This window comes from Peromyscus eremicus, chromosome 6 (genome assembly GCF_949786415.1).
Source record: "Peromyscus eremicus chromosome 6, PerEre_H2_v1, whole genome shotgun sequence".
NCBI lineage: Eukaryota > Metazoa > Chordata > Mammalia > Rodentia > Cricetidae > Peromyscus > Peromyscus eremicus.
The window spans coordinates 65,386,672-65,414,658 of record NC_081421.1 but is presented as its reverse complement, the minus strand read 5'-3'; the positions used below and the strand labels follow the sequence as shown (position 1 = coordinate 65,414,658).

At 40.2% G+C, this 27,987-nt stretch overlaps 4 protein-coding genes across 4 annotated transcripts; all 4 read right to left on the bottom strand.

The window, feature by feature from the left end:
* Window positions 1-846: 846 nt before the first annotated feature.
* LOC131913753 (small proline-rich protein 2H-like) lies at window positions 847-1,119 on the bottom strand. The gene has a single exon (XM_059266539.1). The coding sequence runs from the start codon at window positions 1,117-1,119 to the stop codon at window positions 847-849; it is 273 nt and encodes a 90-aa protein (XP_059122522.1).
* A 6,945-nt stretch (window positions 1,120-8,064) lies between these two features.
* Window positions 8,065-8,472, bottom strand: LOC131912542 (small proline-rich protein 2E). The gene is made up of 2 exons (XM_059264842.1): window positions 8,339-8,472; window positions 8,065-8,149 (listed from the first exon to the last, which is right to left on the bottom strand). Exons 1-2 carry the CDS (start codon window positions 8,470-8,472, stop codon window positions 8,065-8,067), a joined length of 219 nt encoding a protein of 72 aa, XP_059120825.1.
* A 7,112-nt stretch (window positions 8,473-15,584) lies between these two features.
* LOC131912616 (small proline-rich protein 2G-like) lies at window positions 15,585-15,803 on the bottom strand. Its single transcript, XM_059264929.1, has one exon. It carries the CDS (start codon window positions 15,801-15,803, stop codon window positions 15,585-15,587), a length of 219 nt encoding a protein of 72 aa, XP_059120912.1.
* An 8,815-nt stretch (window positions 15,804-24,618) lies between these two features.
* LOC131912618 (small proline-rich protein 2G) lies at window positions 24,619-24,837 on the bottom strand. Its single transcript, XM_059264933.1, has one exon. It carries the CDS (start codon window positions 24,835-24,837, stop codon window positions 24,619-24,621), a length of 219 nt encoding a protein of 72 aa, XP_059120916.1.
* Between the last annotated feature and the right edge of the window lie 3,150 nt (window positions 24,838-27,987).

Here is a 27,987-nt window from a genome sequence, read left to right as displayed (position 1 = left end):
ATAGATGACTGGATTAAGAAAATATGACACACACACATACCAGAGTAATATTTAGTTATAAAGAACAATGATATAGTGCCCTATTCATGCAAATTGATATAAGTGTTATCATATCATATCATCTTGTTAAGAAAGATAAAAACATTCTAAAAGAAAAAATAGATATGTTGTTTTAAATACAAAATAGGAATAAATTAATAAGGCTATGTTAATGTACATATGTAACTATTAGGGCAGGGTAAGGGGACAAGGGAGAACAAAATATGTGGGGTGTAGGTAAAACATATGATCCAATAAGTACATGCATAACTGAAGAATCCGTTATCTTCTTAGGTTAGCGTTGCTAAAAGGAGATTGTAGTTATGTAGAAGGAAATAATATGATACTCAAGCAATCAAACACTAAGTAATCATTGTTATGATCCAAAATTCAGTCAAAACACAAATGCTACAGGTTGACATGTTTCAGAAGCAAGAACACATGAATACCATTGCTGAGATTGTAATTTATTTAGGAAATGAAACAACAGTGACAATTATCCTACTAAAGGGACAGAGGGGTTTGGAAATCATACTCTGAGAGCACTGAAGGTACATCTAATGTCTTCTCTCTGAACACTGAGATACTGAACCACGGAGGAAGGACCATTCCCCTTGAACAGCAAGAAGACAGCCTCATGGAAATGTCCTCCATTTTAGAGGTATTAACAGGCACAAAGAGGGTGAAGGGTAGAGAAGATTCTTTTGCATCCATGATGAACTTTGAATGGAAGATAGAGTTGTTGCTATGAAAGTAGTTGAGATGGATTCCCTTCTCTTCTCCTGGTCATGGTGACTGTAGAAGCACTCACTTGCTCTTGGGTGGACACGTTTGCTGGCAGGATGGAAGGTGTTGCACGGGAGGAAATTTCTGCTGGCATGGCTGAAGGGGGCAGGTCTCAGGGCACTTTGGGGGAGGACAAGGCTCTGGACACTGTGGAGGAGGACAAGGCTCTGGACACTTTGGGGGAGGACAAGGCTCTGGGCACTGTGGGGGAGGACAAGGCTCTGGGCACTGTGGAGGTGGGCACACAGGAGGAGGCTGACAGGGATGCTTGCACTGTTGTTGTTGGTAAGACATCGTGCTGAAGTCTCAGGATCTGAAAGACATTACATGAGAGTGTTCAGGGATGATTGACAGGGAAAACTGATAGAGGCATAGAACATCAGATCCATATAACTCCATGCATGCATATATTCCCCAACTCCAGTTTTAGGACATCATGGCATTACCCAGCGCTGTCAGCAATCTGTGGTAGTAGCCCTGGGAAATCACCTTTGTTTTAGGCCTTATTGCCAGGAGAAAATATTTTGTTCCAATATAACAAATAAGGCTCTTTTCATACAGAAACATCTTCAAGACAGGCAGTCTCAAGTTCTAGAAGCCTGAACCATCTCAGAACAAATTCCTGCCTCCCTTGTCACTTGTGGCATCCCAGCAGGTTGTCTGGAGATACAGAGTAGAGGAAAGCTCAGGAAAACCTTAGGTTCTAATACCTGATGAGGTATAGGGCTATGAAAATTGATACCAAAAGATGCATATGAAAGAGAAAAATGCTCTGTTCAATCAACTAACAAATAAAAGGAAGAGCCATCTATCAGAGTGGACTAGTGTATCCACTGCTAACTTTCTGGCTGCTAGGTAGATACCTGTCATCCCGTGATCACAACAGGACTCATCAGACTTACTCCCTCAAAACTGACTACAGCACATAAGAAGACCATAAAGACAGACCAAATCAACAAATGACACTCACCAGGTTCTCCAAAATAGTCCAGGACTTGAGTACAAGGATTCTGCAGTACAAGACCTCTTTGTAGGACTGGCTGCCTGGTCCCAATAAAAGTACAGTGGACTAACTATGGGTAGGTCTGAGAATTTCCCAACCAAAATGTAAATTCATGCTTGACTGGCTAAAAGGAAATCACCAAAGTAGGAAATATCCTGTTCCTGGACATCGGCACTATACAGTGCTGTTACTCAGAGGGCCCTCCTGTCTTTTCAGTTTCAGTAAGACCTCCCTAGTTGTTTGAGTTGTCTTTCTTGATTGAAGACAATATATCTTTTCTCTATTACAACTCTCTTCTGTCCTGTTTCTTCTGATTCAGCTCATTGATGTTCTTTGATGCATTGGCTCATTTATATTCCTGTTTTCAAGGTATAATCTGCCTATGTGCTGAAAGAAGGAAAGTGTTACTGGGAACTTCAGCTGTGGATTCAGCTTCATCTTTGGCAACTCTGTTCAGAAGGACAGGTTATGTCTCCTGCCTAGGTTGAATTCTTATCTTTCAACATAGGAAATTGAATATGCTGTTCATGGGGGAGGGTTAAGGACTTGGTACTTATCCTGACCCTCTTTAGGACTGCCATCTCAAACAAAATAATAAAGGTATATATTTAGACTCCCATCTAATAATAACCGTAAAAATGCTTATCATGACAGCAGAACTAAAATTGCACCTGCCCTAAGCATGCTCTTGCTTAGGTGGTTAGTATGAAGACTCACAATATCTCACACTTCTCTTGTAGAAAGAGCTCTGGAGAGCACCTGTAGGTGTGGAACATACCAACTGGAGTTTCTATGAGAACTTTCAAAACACATGGTGTACTGAATCTTCCATATACACACATGTGCTCATTCTTACATATGCACACAGACAGACAGACACATATGCAGAGCATCAGCCTTATATTTTTATCTGCCACATAGCTACATGTATCACTTCTCAATTTTCTTAAGTATATTAATGATCATTGCTGCATAATAACTGAAAGAATAAATAAAATTTGTGTGTTTTGTAATTCTTTATTGACATTTGAACAATTTGAGAGAGCCAAGGCTCTGTACACTTTGTAGGAAGAGAAGGCTCAGGGGACTTTGAGAGTGGACAAGGCTCTGGGCACTGTGGAGGAGGACAAGACTCTGGGCACTTAGAGGGTGGGCACACAGGAGGAGGCTGGCAGGGCTGCTTGCACTGTTATTGTTGGTAAGACATCGTGCTGAGGTCTCAGAGTCTGAAAGACATTATGTGACAATCCTCACAAGAGGTGATTTCCCACAGGGAAATAATTTCAAAATATTGAAATATCAGACCTATTCCTCTATCCCAACTACTGCTCAAAATTTCCTGACTTCCCTTCCATGCCATCATTTTAGTTCATTAACCTAGAAAACCATCCTTTTTCATCACATTTTCTGTGAGTAAACTCTTTCTTTCAAAGGACAGAATGATGGTACTCGCAGAAAACATCATCTTCAAAAAAAGGAAGCCTGAAGTTTAAGTTGTGAAATACTGAGCAATTTTAACAGTGACAGTAACTGCTGCCATTGTTATTACTTGTGATGTCCAGGAAGTTGACTATAGCATAAAACAGAACACAGAAGAATTCAAAAATGTAGAACCTTCTAAGAGGGAGAAGAAAAGAGAAAAATATTCTCTTTGGTGCTTTAAGTTGTTTTATAATTAAAGATGGAAGAATAGAATGGGGAAGATGAAACAAAGCCGTTACTAGCTCCAGCTCTGCTCTGGGAAGCACATAGGTACTGAATCAACCTCAATGAAGCATGTCAGCTTCCTGTGACAGTCAGTGCTTCTGACAGTAAGGAAGGGTTTGGCAGAGAATGCCATTGTCCATGTCCCTGAAGGGAAAGAGTCATCAGTTCTAGCCCTGAGGCCAGGTACCACGAAATGTACCACCAGTGGATGGCTCATAAAAGTTAGTACACATACCATAGAGCTATGTGAGTAGGAGATGTACTACTCTCCATATTTGCATATCACACCTAAATAATGATCTTAGGCAATGTCTGACTTCAAACATTCCAAATTGCAAAATTGGGTACTGAGATGGGATGCCAGTAAAACACAGAGTCAGTTAACTTGAAGTTCTTCTTCTAAATACAGCCTATTCAGAAGGGCGAAAATGGTTAAAGGGAAGTAATACAAAGGGAAGACTTATACTGTCATTGGACTTCAGAGGGCAGGGTAAATCAGGTCATGTAAAGAGCAATGATTAACATTAAAGACCTTTGAAAAAGACACGTGGAAACCTACTACTCTAAAAACTTACTAATATCTATTATTACTTACTAATATATATATAGTATTATATTTTTTATATATAATGATTTAACACAGTTACCTTACAACTGGAGGGAGTGCAATACCACCTCATATTAATAAATGCAAACCTCAGTAGCAGTAACAGCTTACTTCTTTTTAATTACTAACAGGTGGGGTCCCATAGACAAAGTCCACTACCTTACAGACTATTGCCTGTAACTTGGCTACCCTCCAGAACTTCAAGGTAAGGCCCTTTTTCTGTAGAAATCAATGCTTAAGTCAGAGAACATGGAGAACTCTAGGAGGTACTCACCTGTTCACTTCATTTGTATTGATCAGTCCTCATGATATTGGAAGGTGCTTTGTACACTGCAGAAGAGGACAAGTACTTACCATTCTCAACCAGTTCTGAACACTGCAAGCTACAACAACGACTGCCTTGGCAAGATAGGACCACTGGCATGACAGTGGCACAAATATGGAAGCAACCAACCACTTTCTGTTTGGATTTAAGGTCCCACTCTATAAGAAAAAGTGCATATCTAGCACAGGTAAAGGGGACACAATCTATAGCTAGACAGGCATAGGCCCTGGAGATAATCCAATTAGTACTATTATTCTGCTAAATGGACAAAGCAACACAGCAATTCCTCATAACTTACTGTCACACTATATCAATATATTTCTCATTCATCATCTAAGCAGCTTCTCTTTGCAGTAGATTATTAACAAAGAGACTGCAACTGATAGATGGTGTTGAGAGTAAAAAACTATTGTTTACAAAGCATTACACTCACAGAGAAGTTGGCAGAAAGATTATAAGATCTAGAGATAGAAACTGCTTTCTTCACATAACCAGGCCATTAAACGTTTGAACTCATAACTATTGAAACAGTATGCGTAAGTCATATGAAAGATCAAACCAGACCAAAACTCATATACAATAGAAGAGAAATATGAAATCCCACCACTAGCTGAGGAGTTATTAGCAGTTGATAGGTTCTGGGAGAAGGAATGTCAGTTTTCTTCAACGATGAGACACTTGCTGTGTTGTCCACTCTCCAGGGTAGGCGCCACTGTCTAGAATAGCTGGACCACACAAACTGGAAGTGATGGAGACAAGGACAAGCAAATAAAAAGAAATCAAAGTTGGGTGGCAAGAGAAGGAAAGGCACAGTGGGTAGATGACAGTTGTTGGTCAGAGTTCCTTCCACATGAAGAGCAGCCACAGATGAACAGGATGCACATCACACTTTCTCCAAGTGTGAACCTTAAAGAGAGACATGAAACACAAGTGTGCACAGATATTACACACAAACAATGGTGCTTCTGAGCTGTCATATATCATTGAGTTAAACATTTGATCCTCTTAGTTTTATTTTCTTTTCAGTGTAGTGGACCCTGAGTTCAACCTGCATATTTTTATCCTGACTTCTAGGGAATTTTATGAATCAATTACAGGCCTGAACAGGAAGGTTTAATATTTTAGAAGTTCTTCATTTAAATTAATGTTTTACTATCTCACCCATTCAGAGGGCCTGATCCAGTTGGGGGCCCCTCAGCCATTGGTTCATAGTTCATGTGTTTCCATTTGTTTGGCTATTTGTCCCTGTGCTTTATCCAACCTTTGTCTCAACAATTCTCGCTCATATAAACCCTCCTCTTTCTCGCTAATTGGACTCCCGGAGCTCCACCCGGGGTCTAGCTGTGGATCTCTACATCCAGTTCCCTCAGTCATTGGATGGGGTTTCTAGCACGACAATTAGGATGTTTGGCCATCCCATCACCAGAGTAGGTCAGTTCAGGCTGTCTTTCGACCATTGCCATCTGTTTGGGAGGCATCCAGGCGGTGGGACAGGGTCCTGTGCTCATTGCATGAGTTGGCTGTTTGAAACCTGGGGCTTATACAGGGACACTTGGCTCTGCCTGGGAGGAGGGGACTGGACCTGCCTGGACTGAGTCTACCAGGTTAATCTCAGTCCTCAGGGTAGGCTTTGCCCTGGAGGAGGTGGGAATGGAGGGTAGGCTGGGGGGAAGGTGAGGGAGATGGGAGGGGGGAGAACAAGGGAATCCGTGACTGATATGTAGAACTGAATTGTATTGTAAAATAAAATTAAATTAAATTTAAAAAATAATGTTTTACTATGATATAATATGCCATTAAGAAAAATAACCTGACAAAATCAAGATTCTACATTATTATATTTAAAAAATCAATAACAAGCAACAGAAGATCTGATGTAGGCCTCACATTCTTTATTAGAATCACTTTCCCACATATTTGTACATTTGACAATATTTTACTTGGTGTTTTGATGAGGTTCTTGGTGCTAGAGATAATGGTCATGGAATGTTGATGGCCCTGGATATGGTGCTCTTAGTGGGGTAACAGTAGTGAGGGTGAGAATAATAGCAGAAATAGGCAGTGCTAGCTAGGGTCATGTCTTTTAGTTGTTGTGATAGTGATTCTAGTATTGGTGATGATGATGGGGATGTTGCAAATGGAAGTGGGGATGGTAGAGAGGGTAGTGGAAATGATGTGGATCAGCAGCTTCCAGTCCTATCACTAACTTGGTACTAAATAGGTGCATGAATGTGCCAATCAAATGACAAACATTAGTTCAATAATGACCACAGTAAGACTTTGGCATACTTCAGAGTTTGCACAAGTAACAGTAACAGGAAAATGTTTAACACCTGTAGCCATTAGAGAACTGGAAAGCAAACTTACACCAGAAGACCATTCTATCTATGTAAGAAAGAGAACCATCAAAATAATAACAACAATTCAATTCCTGGAAGAGTAGTAGAGGAAAAAGAACACAAACTGTCAGACTGTGAGAGAGTAGATTAACCCATCAAATATGGAAATCAGTGTGGGATTTCCCCCAAATAAATACTACTGAAGCAGAACTGTCATATGATTCAGCAGCATCACTTGGGTTCATATGAAAAGAAGTCAAACACAGCATACAGTAGAGATGCCTGCATGTCCATCTAGAGTTCACAACTATTCCTAATATGCAAATTAAACAATCTATGATATCTGCTCACCAGTGAATAAATGGGTTAAAAAACAGTGGCACCTATGTGTACTGGAATAGTAATCAGTCATAAAGAACAATGATATCATGTCCACTTCAGGCAAATAAATGAAACTGCATATCATCATGATAAGAAAAATATATAGACTCTTAAATACAAGGTTGCCATGGATATTGCAGATCTTGAAGGAGGAAAATATAGCAAGGATAGGTTAATGTAGATGTGTAACTATAAGGTCAGATGAAGGAGAAAAGTAAGAGCAAAATACATAGGGATGTAGGGAGAAAATTTGTCCTAAAAGGCACATGCATATCTGAATATCACCTCATCTTCTTGAGTTAACATGTGCTAAAGGAGAGATTGTAGTTATGCAGAATGAAATAATGTGTCTCTCAAGCAAACAAACACCAAGTAATCTTTCTAGGACCCATAATTCAGTCAAAATCTGATTACTGCAGAATGACCTGGAGATCAAAGAATAAAAATATAGGAAGAGGAGAATAACAGAAGGGAAATACAGTGAGTTTTAGAGAAAAAGACCATACAAATATGATCAAGAAAAATGTACTTTATTCAGGATATGAAAGCAGAGTGGCAATAACCCAACGAAATTGACTGACAGTTTTGAAAACATCCTCAGACCCCAGGATGGAAGCTGCTGCTCTTCACTCTGATTAACAGGGACACTGAACCAGTGTGGAAGGATCATTCTCAGCAGCTCCTTGACTGCAGAAGCAGAACAACCTCAGGGAACACCTTCCCTGTCAGGAATCAACATAGACACATGGAAGCTGGAAGTTGGAGAAGATTCTTCTGCATCCTTGAGAGACTTTGAAGGGAAAATGGGAGTGTTTCTGTGAAAGTGTCAGAGACAGATTTCCTTCTCCTTTCTTGCTCCTGGTGACAGCTGAAGCAGTCACTTGCTCTTGGGTGGGCACTTCTGCTGGCAGGCTGGAGGAGGTTGCACAGGAGGACATTTCTGCTGGCATGGCTGAGGTGGGTAGGGCTCAGGGCACTTTGGGGGAGGACAAGGCTCTGGGCACTGTGGGGGAGGACAAGGCTCTGGGCACTGTGGAGGAAGACAAGGCTCTGGGCACTTTGGAGGAGGACAAGGTTCTGGGCACTTAGCGGGAGGACAAGGCTCTGGGCACTGTGGGGGAGGACAAGGCTCTGGGCACTGTGGAGGAAGACAAGGCTCTGGACACTTTGGGGGAGGACAAGGCTCTGGGCACTTTGGGGGAGGACAAGGCTCTGGGCACTGTGGAGGTGGGCACACAGGAGGAGGCTGGCAGGGCTGCTTGCACTGTTGTTGTTGGTAAGACATCGTGCTGAAGTCTCAGGATCTGAAAGACATTACATGAGAGTGTTCAGGGATGATCCACACAGAGAAGACTGATGGAGACATGGAACATCAGATCCATTTCTCTCTCCAGGCATGCACATATTCCCCTATTCATGCTTTAGAACAAGCTGGCATTTCCCTTTCCTATCACCAATCTGTGGCACAAGATTTAGGAAATAACCTTTTTTTCATGCCTTTTTGCTATCAGAAAAAATTTTGTTCCAATGAAACAAATAAGGCTGATTTCACACTAAACATCTTCAAGACAGGCATTCTCAAGTTCTAGAAGCCTGACCAATCTCAGAAACAATTCCTGCCTCCCTTGTCATATGTAACATACCAGCAAGTTGTCTTGAGTTGCAGAATTGAGGACAGCTCAGGTAAATCCCAGTTTCTAATACCTGCTAAGGTATAGGGATAAGAAAGAACACAAAAAATGTATATAAAATAGAAAAATGTTGTTCAATCACCTACCAAATTAAAAAAAAAAACCCATCTCAGTGGACTATTGTAACCATTACTAAATTTTGGTTACTTAGTAGATACCCATCATCTCATGATCACAACAGGACTGATCACATTTACTCCCTCAAAACTGACTCCAGCATATAAGAAGACCATAAAGACAGACCAACTCAACAAATGACACTCACCAGATTCTCCAAAGTAGTCCAGGACTTGAGTACCAGGAGTCTGCAGTCATGCAGCAAAGGTCCTTTTTATAGGACTGGTTGTCCATCCCAGTGGAAGTACAGATGACTGACAGTGGGCAGGTCCAAGAATTTCCCAACCAAAATGCAAATCCATGCATGACTGGGTGGAACGGGACTCTACAAAGTAGGAAATATCCTTTTCCAGGACATCATCCCTGTAAAGTTCTGTGACTCACTGGGCCCTGTCTTTTCAGTTTCAGCAAGAACTCCCTGGTTGTCTGAGTTGTCTTCCTTGATTGAAGACAATATTTCTTTTCTCTATTACAACTCTCTGTGTTCTGTGTGTTGGGCTTCAGCTCATTGATGCTCTTTGATGCATTGTGTGCTGAAAGAAGGAAAGTGTTACTGGTGACCTTAGCTGTGGATTGAGCTTCATCTTTGACAACCCAGTTCAAAGGTGGAGGTTATGTCTTCTGCCTACGTTAAATTCTTTTCTGTAACCATGGGAAATAGAATATGCTCTTCTTGGGGGAGGATGATGGGCTTGGGCCTTATCCTGGGCCTCTTCAAGACTTCATTCTCAAACGACATACAGTGGTATATGTTTAGACTCACCTCTGATGATGATCATAAGACTGCTTATCATGATGGTTGAGGAACAAAAATCACACCTGCCCTAAGCATGTTCTTTCTTAGGTGGTTAGCATGAAGACTCATAATCCCTCACAATTCTCTTGTGGGAAGAGCTGTGGAGACCACCTCTGGCTGTGGTTCACACCGACAGGAGTTTCTTGGAGACCTTCCAAAACCCATAGTGTTCTGAATCCTTCATATATACACATGTGCTCATTCTTAAACATGCACACAGACAGACAGGCAGACAGACACAGACAGAAAGACAGATAGACAGTCTTATTACATTTTTATCTGCCACATAACTACATATATCATTTCCTAATTTTCTAATGTATATTATTGATTCATTACTACATAAGAACTGACAGAATAAATTGAAAGTTGGGTGTTTTTAATTCTTTATTGACATTGAACACTTTGAGGGAAACCCAGGCTCTGGGCACTTTGGAGGAAGACAAAGCCAGAACTCTTTGAGAGCTGACAAGGCTCTTGGCACTTTGTGGGTCGGCACACAGGAGGAGACTGGCAGGGCTGCTTGCACTGCTGCTATTGGTAACACATTGTGCTGAAATCTCAGGATCTAAAAGACACAGTGGGACAACTCTCAAAAGAGGTAATTCTCCACAGAGAAAGAATCTTATGGTTATAAAATATCAAAACTATTCCTCAATCCAACTGAAGACTTCCTGACTTCCCTTACATGAATGGGGAATGTCTTTCTGTATGCTGTGAAAATATGTTGCTCTGATTAGTTGATAAATAAAGCTGTTTGGTCTATGGCATGGCAGCTTAGAGACAGACAGAAAATCCAAACAGATAGATAGAAAGGAGAAGGTCAGAGAAGAGGATATGCTTCCAGCTCCCACCATGAAAAACAAGATGTAAAAGTACCAGTTAGCCACAGACATGTGGCAAAGTATAGATTTATAGAAATGGGTTGATTTAAGATATAAGAACTAGATCAAAAGAAGCCTGCCATGGCCATAGCTTAAAAATAACATTAGCCTTTGTGTGTTTATTTGGGTAAAAGCGGTTGCGGGAATAGCCAGTAATAGAGATTTGTCCTGACTGGGGTCCATGCTGGACACAGGAAAGCTTTCAGCTACACTTATATGTCACCATTTTGGTTCATTAACCTAGAAAAACCATACTTTTTTCATATTTTCTGTGAGAAAACATCTTTCTTTCAAAGGACAGAAAGATAGTTCTTGCATAAAACATCATATTCAAGAAGGGAAGTCCAAAGTTTAAGTTCTAAAACACTGAGCTGTCTCAGAGGTGACAGTAACTGTTGTCACTGTAATCACTTTTGATGTCACAGGAAGTTATCTATGATTTAAAACAAAACACAGAAGAATGCAAGAATCCAGAATCCACTAAAGGGAGAACAAAGACTTCAGAGAAGAAAAAAATATTATCTTTGGTCCCTTATGTTGCTTTATAATTAGAGATGGAAGAATAGAATGAGGAAGATAAAGCAAAGCCATTACTAGTTCCAGCTTTGCTCAAAGAAGCACACAGATAATGAATCAAGTTCAGTGAAGCATGTCAGCTTCCTATGACTGTCAAAACTTGAGACAGTAAGGAAGGGTTTGGCAGAAAATGCCATTGTCCATGTCACTGAAGGGGAAGAGTCATCAGTTCTAGACCTGAGGCCAGGTACCATGAAATGTACCACCAGTGGATGGCTCATAAAAGTTAGTACACATAGCATAGAGCTAGGTGAGTAGGAGACTTACTACTCTCCATATTTGCATATCACACCTAAATCATCATCTTAGGCAATGTCTGGACTCAGTCATGCCAAATTACAAAATTGCCTACTGATCTGGGATGTCATTATAACACAGAGTCAGTTAACGTGAGGTTCTTTTTCTGAATATAGCCAACTCAGAAGAGTACAAAGCATTAAAGAAAACAATGCAAAGCCTTACATTGTCATGGGACATAGGAGGGCATGATAGATTAGGGCATATAAAAAGAGATGATTAATGTTAAAGACTTTTTGAAAAAGCCATATGGAAATCTACTACTCTAAAACCTTACTAAAATATATACATATATAATATGCAGTTACCTTACAACTAGAAGGGGTATAATACCACAAGTAGATGCCTCATATTAACAAATGTAAATTTCAGTTGCAGTAATAGATTACCAATTTTTAGTTGCTAGCAGGTGATATCCCAGAAAATGACTCCACTCTTACAGACTACCACCTGTAACTTGTCAATTCTCCAGCACAACATGGTAAGACCCTATTTCTGTGGACATCAATGCTGAAGTCAGAGAATACGGAGAAAACTAGGAGGTACTCACCTCTTCAACTCATTCCTATTGACCAGCCCTCATGGTATTGGAAGGTATCATGTGCACTGGTGAAGGAGAAAAGTATTTACCATCCTCATCCAGTTCTGAACACTGCAAGCTACAACAATGACTGCTTTGGCAAGATATACCCACTGGTATGACAGTGGCACAAATGTATGGCAGCAACCAACCACTTTCTATTTAGATTTAAGGTCCTTCTCTATAAGACAAAGTACATATCTAGCACTGGTAAGGTGAGAGAATCTATAGCTAGATAGGAAATATGCACTGGGGGATAATACAATTAACACTGTTGTTCTGCTAAATGGACAAATAAACAGATAATTCCACGTAACTTGTTATACTCATATCAATATATCTCTCATTCCTCATCTGAAGCTTCTTCTTGCAGAAGATTATTAATAAAGGGACCCACAGCTGATAAATGGTGGTGTGAGAAGGAAATTATGATTTGCTCAGGATTACCCTCACAGAGGAGATGGCAGAAAGATTATAAGAACTAGAAATAGGAAATGTTTTCTTTTTTTGTTTTTTGTTTTTTTGATTTTTTTCTTTCCATTCAATCTCTTTATTATTATTATTATTATTATTATTATTATTATTATTTTATTTTTATTATTTTATTTTATAATTTCATTTAATTTTACATATCAGCCATGGATTCTGTTGTCCTCCTTTCTCACCCCCCCCCCACATAACCAGGCTGTTAAACATTTGCACTCATAACTATTGGAACAGCAGGCATAAGTAATGTGAAAGATCAAACCAGACCAAAGCTCATATACAAGAGAAGGGAAATATGAAACCCCACCACTAGCTGAGAACCTATTGGCAGTTGATAGGTTCTGAGAGAAGGAATGTCAGTTTTCTTCAATGATGAGACACTTGCTATGTGTTCCACGCTCCAGGGTAGGCCCCACTGTCTAGAATAGCTGGACTATACAAACTGGAAGTGATGGAGACAAAGACAAGCAAATAAAAAGAAAACAAAGTTGGGTGGCAAGAGAAGGAAAGGCACAGGTGTTGGATGACAAGTGAGAGAATATCATTGAAATTCATTGGATAAAATTTTCAAAGAATTAATAACAATGATACTTTAAAGAGGCATGATATTAAAGGACACAAAAAGTTCTCCAAAGATAAGTAAGACATGTTTGCTTTTCTGTGTTGAGGCAGTAGATAAAGGAGAATACAATCTATCTGTATATATTTAAATGTCATGATGAAATACTTCACTTTTAACAATAATATATTCTAATTACATTATTTTAAAAATAGAGGCTACTAATTCTGACAGTACTGGCACCAGAGTCAGAGCAGCTGAATCTCTTTCCAGGCTGAGACACCAAAGGTGAATTCCTTCTACAGAAGCTCCATGAAGAACAGCCACAGATGAACAGGATGCACAGCACACTTTCTCCAAGTGTGAACCTTCAAGACCAGAGACATGGAACACATGTGTGCACAGATGTTATACGCACACAATGGTCCTTCCTAGCTGTCATATACCATTGATCTAAACATTTGATTCTCTTACTTTTATAGTCTTTTCAGGGTAGATGACCCTAAGCTCAACATGCATATTTTTACCCTGACTTCTAAGGATTTTATGACAGACCTGAAGAAGAAGTTCTAGTTTTTTTCTGGTTCTTCATTTAATTTAATATTTTAATATGGTGTAATCTATGCCATTAAGAAAAAGTCCCTGAAAAAATCTAGGTTCTACATTAACATATATAGAAGAATCAATAACAAGAAACAGGAGGTTAAATGCAGGCTGATCATTCTTTGGCTGCAATTCCTTTCTCACACATTTGTACATTTTACAATATTTGAATTGTTTTTTGATGATATTGTTGATGCTATAAATAATGGTCATAGAAAGGGTGATGTACATGTGTATGATACTCATGGTGACATAATAATAATGAGGGTACCAATAATAGCAGAGATAGGCAGTGCTAGCTGGGGTCATATCTTTTAGTTATTGTGATAGTGATTCTAGTATTGGTGATGATGATGGGAATGTTGCAGATGGAAGTGGGGATGGTAGGGAGTGTAGTGGAAATGATGTGGATCAGCAGCTTCCAGTCCTATCACTTACTTGATACTAATTAGGTGCCTTGAATGTGACAATCAAATGGCATACATTAATTCAATTATGACCACAGTAAGACTTTGGCATACTTCAGAGTTTGCACAAGTAACAGTAACAGGAAAATGTTTAACACCTGTAGCCATTAGAGAACTGGAAAGCAAACTTATACCAGAAGACCATTCTATCTATGTAAGAAGAGAACCATCAAAATAATAACAACAATTCCATTCCTGGAAGAGTAGTAGAGGAAAAAGAACACAAACTGTCAGACTGTGAGAGAGTAGATTAACCCATCAAATATGGAAATCAGTGTGGGATTTCCCCCAAATAAATACTACTGAAGCAGAACTGTCATATGATTCAGCAGCATCACTTGGGTTCATATGAAAAGAAGTCAAACACAGCATACAGTAGAGATGCCTGCATGTCCATCTAGAGTTCACAACTATTCCTAATATGCAAATTAAATAATCTATGATATCTGCTCACCAGTGAATAAATGGGTTAAAAAACAGTGGCACCTATGTGTACTGGAATAGTAATCAGTCATAAAGAACAATGATATCATGTCCACTTCAGGCAAATAAATGAAACTGCATATCATCATGATAAGAAAAATATATAGACTCTTAAATACAAGGTTGCCATGGATATTGCAGATCTTGAAGGAGGAAAATATAGCAAGGATAGGTTAATGTAGGTCAGATGAAGGAGAAAAGTAAGAGCAAAATACATAGGGATGTAGGGAGAAAATTTGTCCTAAAAGGCACATGCATATCTGAATATCACCTCATCTTCTTGAGTTAACATGTGCTAAAGGAGAGATTGTAGTTATGCAGAATGAAATAATGTGTCTCTCAAGCAAACAAACACCAAGTAATCTTTCTAGGACCCATAATTCAGTCAAAATCTGATTACTGCAGAATGACCTGGAGATCAAAGAATAAAAATATAGGAAGAGGAGAATAACAGAAGGGAAATACAGTGAGTTTTAGAGAAAAAAGAACAAACAAATATGATCAAGAATTATACTTTATTCAGAAGATGAAAGCAGAGTGGCAACAACTTAACCAAGGTTACTGTCAGTTTTGGAAAACATCCTCTCAGAGCCCAGAGGCGAAAGCTGCTACTCTTCACTCTGAGTCGCAGCTGCACAGAGCCAGTGTGGAAGGATCATTCTCAGCAGCCCCTTGACTGCAGAAGCTGAAGAATCACATTGAACCCTTTCCTTATGAGGAACCAACACAGACAATGGAGGGTGGAAAAGATTCTTCTGCATCCATGAGAGACTTTGAAGGGAAGATGGGAGTGTTTCTACAGAAGCCTCAGAGACAGATTTCCTTCTCCTTTCTTGCTCCTGGTGACAGCTGAAGCAGTCACTTGCTCTTGGGTGGGCACTTCTGCTGGCAGGCTGGAGGAGGTTGCACAGGAGGACATTTTTGCTGGCATGGCTGAGGGAGGCATGGCTCAGGGCACTTTGGGGGAGGACAAGGCTCTGGGCACTTTGGGGGAGGACAAGGCTCTGGGCACTGTGGAGGTGGGCACACAGGAGGAGGCTGGCAGGGCTGCTTGCACTGTTGTTGTTGGTAAGACATCGTGCTGAAGTCTCAGGATCTGAAAGACATTACATGAGAGTGTTCAGGGATGATCCACACAGAGAAGACTCCTGGAGACATGAAACATCAGAGCCATTTCTCTCTACATGCATGTGCATATTGCCCTATTCATGCTTTAGAACAAGCTGGCATTTCCCTTTCCTATCACCAATCTGTGGCACAAGCTTTAGGAAATAAACTTTTTTCATACCTTTTTACTATCAGAAAAAAATTTTGTTCCAATGAAACAAATAAGGCTGATTTCACACTAAACATTTTCAAGACAGGCATTCTCAAGTTCTAGAACCCTGACCAATCTCAGAACCAATTCCTGCCCCTCTTGTCACTTGTGACATCCCTGCAAGTTGTCTTGAGTTGCAGAATTGGGAACTGCTCAGGAAAATCCCAGGTTCTAATACCTGCTAAGGTTTAGGGCTTTAAAAAGGACAACAAAAGATGCATGTGAAACAAAAATACTCAGTTCATTCACCTACCAAATAAAAGGAATAGCCACCTGTCACAGTGGACTAGTCTGTCCATTGCTAAATTTCTGGCTGCAAAGTACATACCTGGCATCCCTTGATCACAACAGGACTCATCAAACAGGACTTACTCTCTCAAAACTGACTCCAGCACATAAGAAGACCATAAAGACAGATCAACTCAACAAACGACACTCACCAGGTTCTCCAAAGAAGTCCAGGACTTGAGTACCAGGAGTCTGCAGTCATGCAGCAAAGGTCCTTTTTATAGGACTGGTTGTCCAGCCCAGTGGAAGTACAGATGACTAACAGTGGGCAAGTCCAAGAATTTCCCAACCAAAATGCAAATCCATGCATGACTGGCTGGACTGGGACTCTACAAAGTAGGAAATACCCTTTTCCAGGACATCATCCCTGTAAAGTTCTGTGACTCATTAGGCCCTCTTGTCTTTTCAGTTTCAGTAAGAACTCCCTGGTTGTCTGCGTTGTTTCCTTGATTGAAGACATTATTTCTTTTCTCTATTACAACTCTCTGTGTTCTGTGTGTTAGGCTTCAGCTCATTGATGTTCTTTGATGCATTGGCCCATTTATATTCCTGTTTCCAAGGTATAATCTGCCTGTGTGCTGAAAGAAGGAAAATGTTACTAGGGACATCAGCTGTGGATTCAGATTCATCTTTGACAAGCCTGTTCCCAGAAAGAGGTTATATCTCCCTCCTATGTGAATTCTTTTCTGTAACCATAGGAAATGGAATAAGCTGTTCATGGGGGAGTATGATGGGCTTGGGCTTTATCCTGGGCCTCTTTAAGACTACAATCTCAAATGACATACTGGTGGTATATGTTTAGACTCCACTCTGATGATGACCATAAGACTGCTTATCATGATGGTTAAGGAACTAAAATCATACCTTCACTAAGCAGGTTCTTTCTTAGGTGGTTACTAAGAAGACTCATAATCCCTCATAATTCTCTTGTGAGAAGAGCTGTGGAGACCACATGTAGGTGTAGTACACACCAAGAAGAGTTTCTACAAGACCTTCCAAAACCCATAGTGTTCTGAATCCTTCATATATACACATGTGCTCATTCTTAAACATGCACACAGACAGACAGGCAGACAAAGACAGACAGAAAGAGCATCAGTCTTACATTTTTATCTGCCACATAACTACATATATCATTTCCTAATTTTTAATATATATTATTGATTCATTGCTACATAAAAACTGACAGAATAAATTAAAAATTGGGTGTTTTGTAATTCTTGATTGACTTTTGAACACTTTGAGGGAAACCAAGGTTCTGGGCACTTTGGAAGAAGACAAAGCCAGATACTTTGAGAGTTGACAAGGCCCTTGGCACTTTGTGGTTGGGCACACAGGAGGAGACTGGCAGGGTTTCTTGCACTGCTGCTATTGGTAACACATTTGCTTGAAATCTCAGGATCTAAAAGACACAATGGGACAGTTCTCACAAGAAATAATTTCCCACAGAGAAAGAATCTTAAGGTTATGAAATATCAAAACTATTCCCCACTCCAACTCCTCCTATAGACTTCCTGACTAGCCTTACAGGATGGGGGAATGTCTTTCCGTATGCTGTGAAAATGTGTTGCTCTGAATATTTGATAAATAAAGCTGTTTGTTCTATGGCAAGGCAGCTTAGAGACAGGCTGAAAATTCAGACATATAGAGAGGAAGAAAAAGGACAGAACAGAGGAGATGCTGACAGCTGACAGCATGAGAAGCAAGATGTAAAAGTACTGGTAAGCCACATGCCTTATGTGGCAAAGTATAGAGTTATAGAAAGGGGTTAATTTAAGATATAAGAACTAGATAACAAGAAGTCTGCCATAGCCATAGTTTAAAAATAATATGAGCCTGTGTGTGTTTATTTGGGTCTGAGCTGCTGGGTGACCTGCAAGTGAGAGAGATTTGTCCTGAGCACCAGCCAAGCAGGACACAGGAAAACTCTCAGATACAGTTATATGTCACCATTTTGTGTCATTAGCCTAGAAAACCATGCTTTTTTTCATATTTTCTGTGAGAAAACATATTTTTTTAAAAGGACGGAAGGATGGTACTTGAAGAAACCATTATCATCAAAAAGGATAGTCTGAATTTTAAGTTATAAAATAGTGATCTCTCTCTGTGATGACCGTAACTGTTGTCACTGTAATCACTTTTGATGTCACAGGAAGTTATCTATGATATAAAACAAAACACAAAAGAATGTAAGAATCTAAAACCTACTAAAAGTGAGAACAAAGAGTTCAGAGAAGAGAAAAATATTATCTTTGGTCCTTCAAGTTGCTTTATAATTAGAGATGGAAGAATAGAATGAGGAAGATAAAGCAAAGCCATTACTAGCTCCAGTTCTGCTCTGAGATGCACATAGGTACTGAATCAACCTCAATGAAGTATGTCAGCTTCCTGTGACTGTCAATTCTTCAGACAGTAAGGAAGTGTTTGGCAGAGAATGCCATTGTCCATGTCACTGAAGGGAAAGAGACATCAGTTCTAGACCTGAGGCCAGATACCATGAAATGTACCACCAGTGGATGGCTCATAAAAGTTAGTACACATACCATAGAGCTAGGTGAGTAGGAGACTTACTACTCTCCATATTTGCATATCACACCTAAATCATCATCTTAGGCAATGTCTGGACTCAGTCATGCCAAATTACAAAATTGACTACTGATCTGGGATGCCAGTATAAGACAGAGTCAGCTAATGTGAGGTTCTTCTTCTGAATATAGCCAACTCAGAAGAGTACAAAGGGTTAAAGAGAAACAATGCAAAGCCTTACATTGTCATGGGACATGGGAGGGCATGGTAGAGCAGGGCATCTAAAAAGGGATGATTAATGTTAAAGACCTTTTGGAAAAACCATATGGAAATCTACTACTCTAAAACCTGACTAAAATATATACATATATAATATGCAGTTAACTTACAACTAGAAGGGTTACAGTTCCACAAGTAGATGCCTCATATTAACAAATATAATCTTCAATAGCAGTAGTAGCTGACCAGTTTTTAGTTGCTAGCTAGTGATGTCCCAGAGAATGACTCCATTCCCTTACAGACTACTGCCTGTAACTTGTCAGTCTTCCAGAACAACATGGTAAGACCCCATTTCTGGAAACATCAATGCTTAAGTCAGAGAACATGGAGAAATCTAGGAGGTACTCACCTGGACACTTCATTCCTATTGACCAGCCCTCATGGTATTAGAAGGTGCTATGTACACTGGTTAAGAGAAAAGTACTCACCATCCTCACCCAGTTCTGAACACTGCAAGCTACAACAATGACTGCCTTGGCAAGATATACCCACTGGTATGATAATGGCACAAGTGTATGGGAGCAACCAACAACTTTCTGTTTGATTTAAGGCCCTTCTCTATAAGACAAAGTGCATATCTAACACTGGTAAAATGAGAGAATCTATAGCTAGATAGAACATAGGCCCTGGGGGATAATACAATTAACACTATTTTTCTGCTAAATGGACAAACAAATAACTCCATGAGACTTATTGTTATACTTATATCAATATATCTCTCATTCATCATCTGAGAAGCTTCTTCTTGCAGAAGATTATTAATAAAAGGACCTGCTACTGATAAATGGTGCTGTGAGTAAGAAATTATTCATTTGCTCAGCATTACCCTCACAGAGGAGTTGGCAGAAAGATTATAAGATCTAGAGATAGAAACTGCTTTCTTCACATATTCAAGCTGTTAAACATTTGAATTCATAACTATTGAAACAGCAGGCATAAGTAAGTGAAGCTCAAATCAGACCAAAAGTCATCACACAAGAGAATGGAAGTATGAAATACCACCACTAGCTGAGGAGTTATTAGCACTTGATAGGTTCTGAGAGAAGGAATGTCAGTTTTCTTCAATGATGTGATACTTGCTATGCTGTCCACTCTCTAGGGTAGGCCCCACTGTCTAGAATAGCTGGACTACATAAACTGGAAGTCAAGGAGACAAGGACAAGCAAATAAAAAGAAATCAAAGTTGGGTGGCAAGAGAAGGAAAGGCACAGTGGGTAGATGACAGTTGTGGGTAAGCCAGTGAGTGAATATCATTGAAATGCATTGGATAAAATTTTCTTTTTTGGGGGGAGGGGGAGGAAAGAGTTTATTAGGATTGAGTTCTACACCGCTGTTCATCATCAAAGGACATCAGGACTGGAACTCAAACATGTTAGGAACCTAGAGGCAGGAGCTGATGCAGAGGCCATAGAGCAGTGCTGCTTAATGACTTTCTCTCCGTGGATTGCTCATCCGTGTTTCTCAAAGAACCTAGTACCACCAGCCAGGGATAACACCACCCACAATGAACTGGGCCCTCCCCCATCAATCATTAATTATGAAAATATCCTACAGGCTTGCCAAAGCCCAGTTCTATGGATGCATTTTCTTTTTTTTATTTTTTTTATTATTTTATTTTACAATATAATTTAATTCTACATATCAATCACAGATTCCCTTGTTCTCCCCCCCTCCCGCCTTCCCCCTAGTCCACCCCCCATTCCCATCTCCTCCAGGGCAAAGACTCCCCCAAGGGTTGAGATCAACCTGGTAGACTCAGTCCAGGCAGGTCTAGTGCCCTCCTCCCAGGCTGAGCCAAGCGACCCTGCATAAGCCCCAGGTTTCAAACAGCCAACTCATGCACTGAGTACAGGACCCGGTCCCACTACCTGGATGCCTCCCAAACAGATCAAGCCAATCAACTGTCTCACCTATTCAGAGGGCCTGATCCAGTTGGGGGCTCCTCAGCCATTGGTTCATAGTTCATGTGTTTCCATTCGTTTGGCTATTTGTCTCTGTGCTTTATCCAACCTTGGTCTTAACAATTCTTGCTCATATAAACCCTCCTCTTACTCACCAATTGGACTCCCAGAGCTCCACCTGGGTCCTGGCCATGGATCTCTGCATCCAGTTCCCTCAGTCATTTGATGGGGTTTCTAGCAGGACAATTAGGGTGTTTGGCTATCCTATCACCAGACTAGGTCATTTCAGGCTGTCTCTCGACCATTGCCAGCAGTCTATTGTGGGGGCATCTTTGTGGATTTCTGTGGGTGTCTCTAGTACTTTGCTTCTTCCTATTCTCATGTGGTCTTCATTTACCATGGTCTCCTATTTATTGTTCTCCCTCTCTGTTCTTGATCCAGCTGGGATCTCCCGCTCCCCCAAGCTCTCTTTCCCTCTACTCTCACCCTTCATTACCCCCACTCATGTCCAGGCTGTTCATGTAGATCTCATCCATTTCTCCGTCATTGGGTGATCCCCATGTCTTTCTTGGGGTCCTGTTTTCCAGGTAGCCTTCCTAGTGTTGTGAGTAGCAGTCCAGTCATCCTTGTTCCACATCTAGTATCCTCCTATGAGTGAGTACATACCATGTTTGTCTTTCTGAGTCTGGGATACCTCACTCAGGATGATTTTTTCTAGATCCATCCATTTGTCTGCAAACCTCATGATGTCATTGTTTTTCTCTGCTGAGTAGTATTCCATTGTGTATATGTACCACATTTTGTTTATCCATTCTTCAGTTGAAGGGCATCTAGGTTGTTTCCAGGTTCTGGCTATTACAAAAAATGCTGATATGAACATAGCTGAGCAAGTGCCCTTGTGGTATGATTGAGCATTCCTTGGGTATATGCCCAAGAGTGGTATAGCTGGATCTTGGGGGAGATTGATCCCCAATTTTCTAAGAAAGTGCCATATTGATTTCCAAAGTGGTTATACAAGCTTGTATTCCCACCAGCAGTGGAGGAGATTTCACCTAGCTCCATATCCTCTCCAGCATAAGGTGTCTCTTCAGTGTTTTTGATCTTAGCCATTCTGACAGGTGTAAGGTGGTATCTCGGAGTTGTTTTGATTTGCATTTCCAGGATTAACAAAGATGATATTATAAAGAGGGCATCATATTAAAGGACACATGCAAGTCTCCAAAGACAAGTATCACATGTTTGCTCTCATGTCTTGAGGCAGCAGATAAAGAAGAATACAATCTATCTGCTTATATTTAAATGCCATGATGAAATCCTTCACTTTTTACAATAATATATTCTAATTACATTATTTTGAAAATAGAGGCTACTAATTCTGACATCACTGGCACCAGAGTCAGAGCAGCTGAATCTCTTTCCAGGCTGAGACACCAAAGGTGAGTTCCTTCCACAGAAGCTCAATTAAGAGTTGTCACAGATGAACAGGATGCACAGCACACTTTCTCCAGGTGTGAACCTTAAAGACAGAGACATGGAACACATGTGTGCACAGATGTTATACACACACAATGGTCCTTCCTAGCTGTCATATGTCATTGAGCTAAACATTTGATTCTCTTACTTTTATATCCTTTTCAGGGTAGATGACCCTAAGCTCAACATGCATATTTTTACCCTGACTTCTAAGGAATTTTATGACAGGCCTGAACAGGAAGTTCTAATTTTTCCTGCTTCTTCATTTAATTTAATATTTTAATATGATATAATCTATGCCACTAAGAAAAAGTCCCTAAAAAAATCTAGGTTCTACATTAACATAGGGAAGAATAAATAACAAGCAACAGGAGGTAAATGCAGACCTCACATGCTTTGGCTGGAATCCCTTTCTCACACATTTGTACATTTAACAATATTTGACTTGTTTTTGGATGATGTTGTTGACGTTGTAAAAAATGGTCATGGAAGGATAATGGACATGTGTATGGTACTCATAGTGACGTAATAATACTCAGGGTGGCAATAATAGAGGAGGAGGCAGTGCTAACTGCTGTCTTATCTTCATTTGTTGTGATAGTGATTCTAGTATTGTAGATGATGATGGGGATGTTGCAGATGGAAATGGGCATGGGAGTGAATGTAGTGGAAATGATGTGGATCAGCAGCTTCCAATCCTATCACTTACTTGGTACTAATTAGGTACCTTGAATGTGCCAATCAAATGGCATGCTTTAGTTCAATTATGACCAAAAGCAAGACTTTGACATCCTTAAGATTTTTCACAAAGAACAGTAAGAAGAAAATGTTCAACATCTGTAGCTACTAGAGAACTGAAAAGCAAACCTACACCAGAAGACCATTCTACCCGTGTGAGAAAGAGTACCTTCAAAATAATGATAACAATTCAATTCCTGGCAGAGGAGTGGAGGAAAAAGAACATAAGCTGTCAGACTGTGAGAGAGTAGATTAACCCATCAAATATGGAAATCAGTGTGGGGTTTCCTCCAAAGAAGTAACACTAAAGCAGAACTGTCATATGATTCAGAGACATCACTTGGGTTCATATGAAAAGAAGTCAAAGAGAGCATACAATAGAGAAGCCTGCATATCCATATAGAGTTCACAACTACTCCTAACATGCAAATTAAATAATTTGTCTATCTGATCACCAAGGAAAGAATGGTTTAAGAAAATATGGCACCTATGTGTACTGGAATAATAATCAATCACAAAGAACAATAATATCATGTCCAATTCAGACAAATAAATGAAACTCCATATCATCATGCTAAGAAAAATATATACACTCTTGAATTGGTTGGCATGGATATTACAAGGTTGGCATGGATATTACAAATTTTGAAGGAAAAAATATAACAAGGACAGGTTGATGTAGATGTGTAACTATAAAGTCAGATGAAGAGAAATAGTGAGAGCAAAATACGTAGGAATATAGGGAGAAAATTTGTCCTACAAGGCACATGCATATCTGGATATTACCTCATCGTATTGAGTTAACATGTTCTAAAGGAGCAATTGTCGTTATGCAGAATGAAATAATGTGTCTCTCAAGCAAACAAACACCAAGTAATCTTTCTAGGACCCAAAATTCAGTCAAAACCTGATTACAGCAGAATGACATGGAGATCAAAAAATAAAAATATAGGAACAGGAGAACAACAGGGAGTGAGTTTTAGAGAAAAAGAACATACAAATATGATCAAGAAAATTGTACTTTATTCAGGATATGAAAGCAGAGTGGCAACAACCTAAACAAGTTGACTGAAAGTTTTGGAAAACATCCTCTGAGTGCCCCAGGAAAAAGCTGCTGCTCTTCAATCTGATTAACAGGGGCACTGAACCAGTGTGGAGATCATCCTCAGCAGCCCCTTGACAGCAGAAGCAGAACAACCTCAGGGAAGACCTTCCCTATCAGCGGTCAACACAGACAATGGAGGGTGGAGGGTAGAGAAGATTCTTCTGCATCAATGAGAGACTTTGAAGGGAAGATGGGAGTGTTTCTAGGGAAGCCTCAGAGACAGATTTCCTTCTCCTCTCTTGCTCCTGGTGACAGCAGAAGCAGTCACTTGCTCTTGGGTGGGCACTTCTGCTGGCAGGATGGAGGAAGTTGCACAGGAGGACATTTCTGCTGGCATGGCTGAGGGGGGCATGGCTCAGGGCACTTTGGGGGAGGACAAGGCTCTGGGCACTTTGGGGGAGGACAAGGCTCTGGGCACTTAGGGGGTGGACACACAGGAGGAGGCTGGCAGGGCTGCTTGCACTGTTGTTGTTGGTAAGACATCGTGCTGAAGTCTCAGGATCTGAAAGACATTACATGAGAGTGTTCAGGGATGATCCACACAGAGAAGACTCCTGGAGACATGAAACATCAGAGCCATTTCTCTCTCCAGGCATGCACATATTCCCCTATTCATGCTTTAGAACAAGCTGGCATTTCCCTTTCCTATCACCAATCTGTGGCACAAGATTTAGGAAATAAACTTTTTTCATGCCTTTTTGCTATCAGAAAAAAATTTTGTTCCAATGAAACAAATAAGGCATTTCAAGACAGGCATTCTCAAGTTCTAGAAGCCTGACCAATCTCAGAAACAATTCCTGCCTCCCTTGTCATATGCAACATGCCAGCAAGTTGTCTTGAGTTGCAGAATTGAGGATAGCTCAGGTAAATCCCAGTTACTAATACCTGCTAAGGTATAGGGATAAGAAAGGACACAAAAAATGTATATGAAATAGAAAAATGTTGTTCAATCACCTACCAAATTAAAAAAAAAAACTATCTCAGTGGACTATTGTAACCATTACTAAATTTTGGTTGCTTAGTAGATACCCACCATCTCATGATCACAACAGGACTGATCACATTTACTCCCTCAAAACTGACTCCAGCACATAAGAAGACCATAAAGACAGACCAACTCAACAAATGACACTCACCAGATTCTCCAAAGTAGTCCAGGACTTGAGTACCAGGAGTCTGCAGTCATGCAGCAAAGATCCTTTTTATAGGACTGGTTGTCCAGCCCAGTGGAAGTATAGATGACTGACAGTGGGCAGGTCCAAGAATTTCCCAACCAAAATGCAAATCCATGCATGACTGGCTGGACTGGGACTCTACAAAGTAGGAAATATCCTTTTCCAGGACATCATCCCTGTAAAGTTCTGTGACTCATTGGCCCCTCTTGTCTTTCAGTTTCAGCAAGAACTCCCTGGTTGTCTGAGTTGTTTCCTTGATTGAAGACAACATTTTTCTCTATTACAACTCTCTTGTTTTCTGTGTGTTGGGCTTCAGCTCATTGATGCTCTTTGATGCACTGGCCCATTTATATTCCTGTTTCCAAGGTATAATCTGCCTATGTGCTGAAAGAAGGAAAGTGTTACTGAGGACTTTGGCTGTGGATTCAGCTTCATCTTTGACAACCGTGTTCCCAGGAACAGGTCATGTCTCCTGCCCAGGTTTAATTTTTTTCTCTAACCATAGGAAATTGAATATGCTGTTCACAGGGGAGGCTGATGGGCCTTGTCCTTGTCCTGACCTTCTTCAGGACTGCCATTTCAAGCTACATATTTGGGTATATATTTAGACTCCCCTCTAATGATAACAATAAGACTGCTTATCATGATGTTTGAGGAACTAAAATCACACCTGCCCTAAACATGTTCTTGCTTAGGTGGTAAACATGAAAACTCACAATCTCTCACTTCTCTTGTGGGAAGAGCTGAGGAGACCACCGGTGGCTGTGGTCCGCACAAAGGGGAGTTTTTAAAAGAACTTCTAAATCACATAGTGTACTGAATCCTTCATATACAACATATGTGCTCATTCTTACACAGACAGACAGACAGACAGAGCATCATAAACAGACAGACAGACACAGACAGATAATAGAGTATCAGTCTTACATTTTAATCTGCCACATAGCAACATATATATATGTGTGTGTGTGTGTGTGTGTGTGTGTGTGTGTGTGTGTGTATAACTTCCAAATTTTGTAATGTATATTCATGGTTCATTGCTGCATAATAACTTACAGAATGAATTAAAAATGGGTGTTTTGTAATTCTTGATTGACCTTTGAAAAATTTTATGGAGCCAAGGGTCTGGGCACTTAGGAGGAAGACAAGGTTCAATGGATGTTGAGAGTGGACAAGGCTCTGGGTACTTTGTGGGTGGGCACACAGGATGAGGCTGGCAGAGTTGCATGCACTGCTGCTGTGGGTAAGACATTATGCTGAAATCTCAGGATCTGAAAGACACTATGGGATAATTTTCACAAGAGATAATTTACCACAGAAAGAGAATCTCAACGTTATGAAGTGTCAAAACTATCCCTCCATCCAACTCCTCCTCAAGACTTCCTGACTTCCATCACATGTCAGCATTTTGGTTCATTAACCGAGAAAACCATCCTTTTTTTCACACTTTCTGTGAGAAAACACCTTTCTTTTAAAAGAGAGAACAATGGTACTTGTAGAAAACATCATCTTCACGAGGGCAGTCTGAAGTTTAAGTTCTGAAATACTGAGCTCTCTCAGAGGTGACAATAACTGCTGTCACTGTTATCATTCTTGATGTCACAGTAAGTTGGCTATGATATAAAACAAAACACAGAAGAATGCAAGAATCCAGAAACTACTAAAAGTGAGAACAAAGACTTCAGAGAAAAGAAAAATATTCTCTTTGGTCCTTTAAGTTGCTTTATAATTAGAGATGGAAGAATAGAATGAGGAAAATGAAGCAAAGCCATTACTAGCTCCAGCTTTGTTCTGAGAAGCACACAGATAATGAATCAACCTCAGTGAAGCATGTCAGCTTCCTATGACTGTCAATGCTTCTGATAGTAAGGAAGGGTTTGGCAGAGAATGCCATTGTCCATGTCACTGGGAAAGAGTCACCAGGTCTAGACCTGAGGCCAGGTATCACGAAATATACCACCAGTGGATGGCTCATAAAGGTTAGTACACATACCATAGACCTAGGTGAGTAGGAGACTTACTACTCTCCATATTTGCATATCACACCTAAATCATCATCTTAGGCAATGTCTGGACTCAGTCATGCCAAATTACAAAACTGCCTACTGATCTGGGATGTCATTATAACAGAGTCAGTTAATGTGAGGTTCTTCTTCTGAATATAGCCAACTCAGAAGAGTAAAAAGGGTTAAAGGGTAATTATGCAAAAAGAAAACTTATATTGTCATGGAACATGAGAGGGAAGGGTTGATCATGGCATATAGAGCATATAGAGGGAGATGATAATGTTAAAGACTTTTTGAAAAAGCCATATGGAAATCTACTACTCTAAAACCTAACTAAAATACATACATAAATAAAATGTTTTAATGCAGTTACCTTACAACTTCACAGGATGGTGCAATGTTAACCAAATGTTAACCAAAGCAATCTCAGTAGCTATAATAGCTTACTTCTT

Excerpts from the sequence above, each read along its gene's own strand:
- LOC131913753 (XM_059266539.1), bottom strand. The coding sequence starts at position 1,119 with ATGTCTTACCAACAACAACAGTGCAAGCATCCCTGTCAGCCTCCTCCT.
- LOC131912542 (XM_059264842.1), bottom strand. The coding sequence starts at position 8,472 with ATGTCTTACCAACAACAACAGTGCAAGCAGCCCTGCCAGCCTCCTCCT. Across the intron at positions 8,150-8,338 it reads CCAAAGTGTCCAGAGCCTTG|CCCACCTCAGCCATGCCAGC; the intron begins TCTTCCTCCACA and ends CCCTGAGCCCTA.
- LOC131912616 (XM_059264929.1), bottom strand. The coding sequence starts at position 15,803 with ATGTCTTACCAACAACAACAGTGCAAGCAGCCCTGCCAGCCTCCTCCT.
- LOC131912618 (XM_059264933.1), bottom strand. The coding sequence starts at position 24,837 with ATGTCTTACCAACAACAACAGTGCAAGCAGCCCTGCCAGCCTCCTCCT.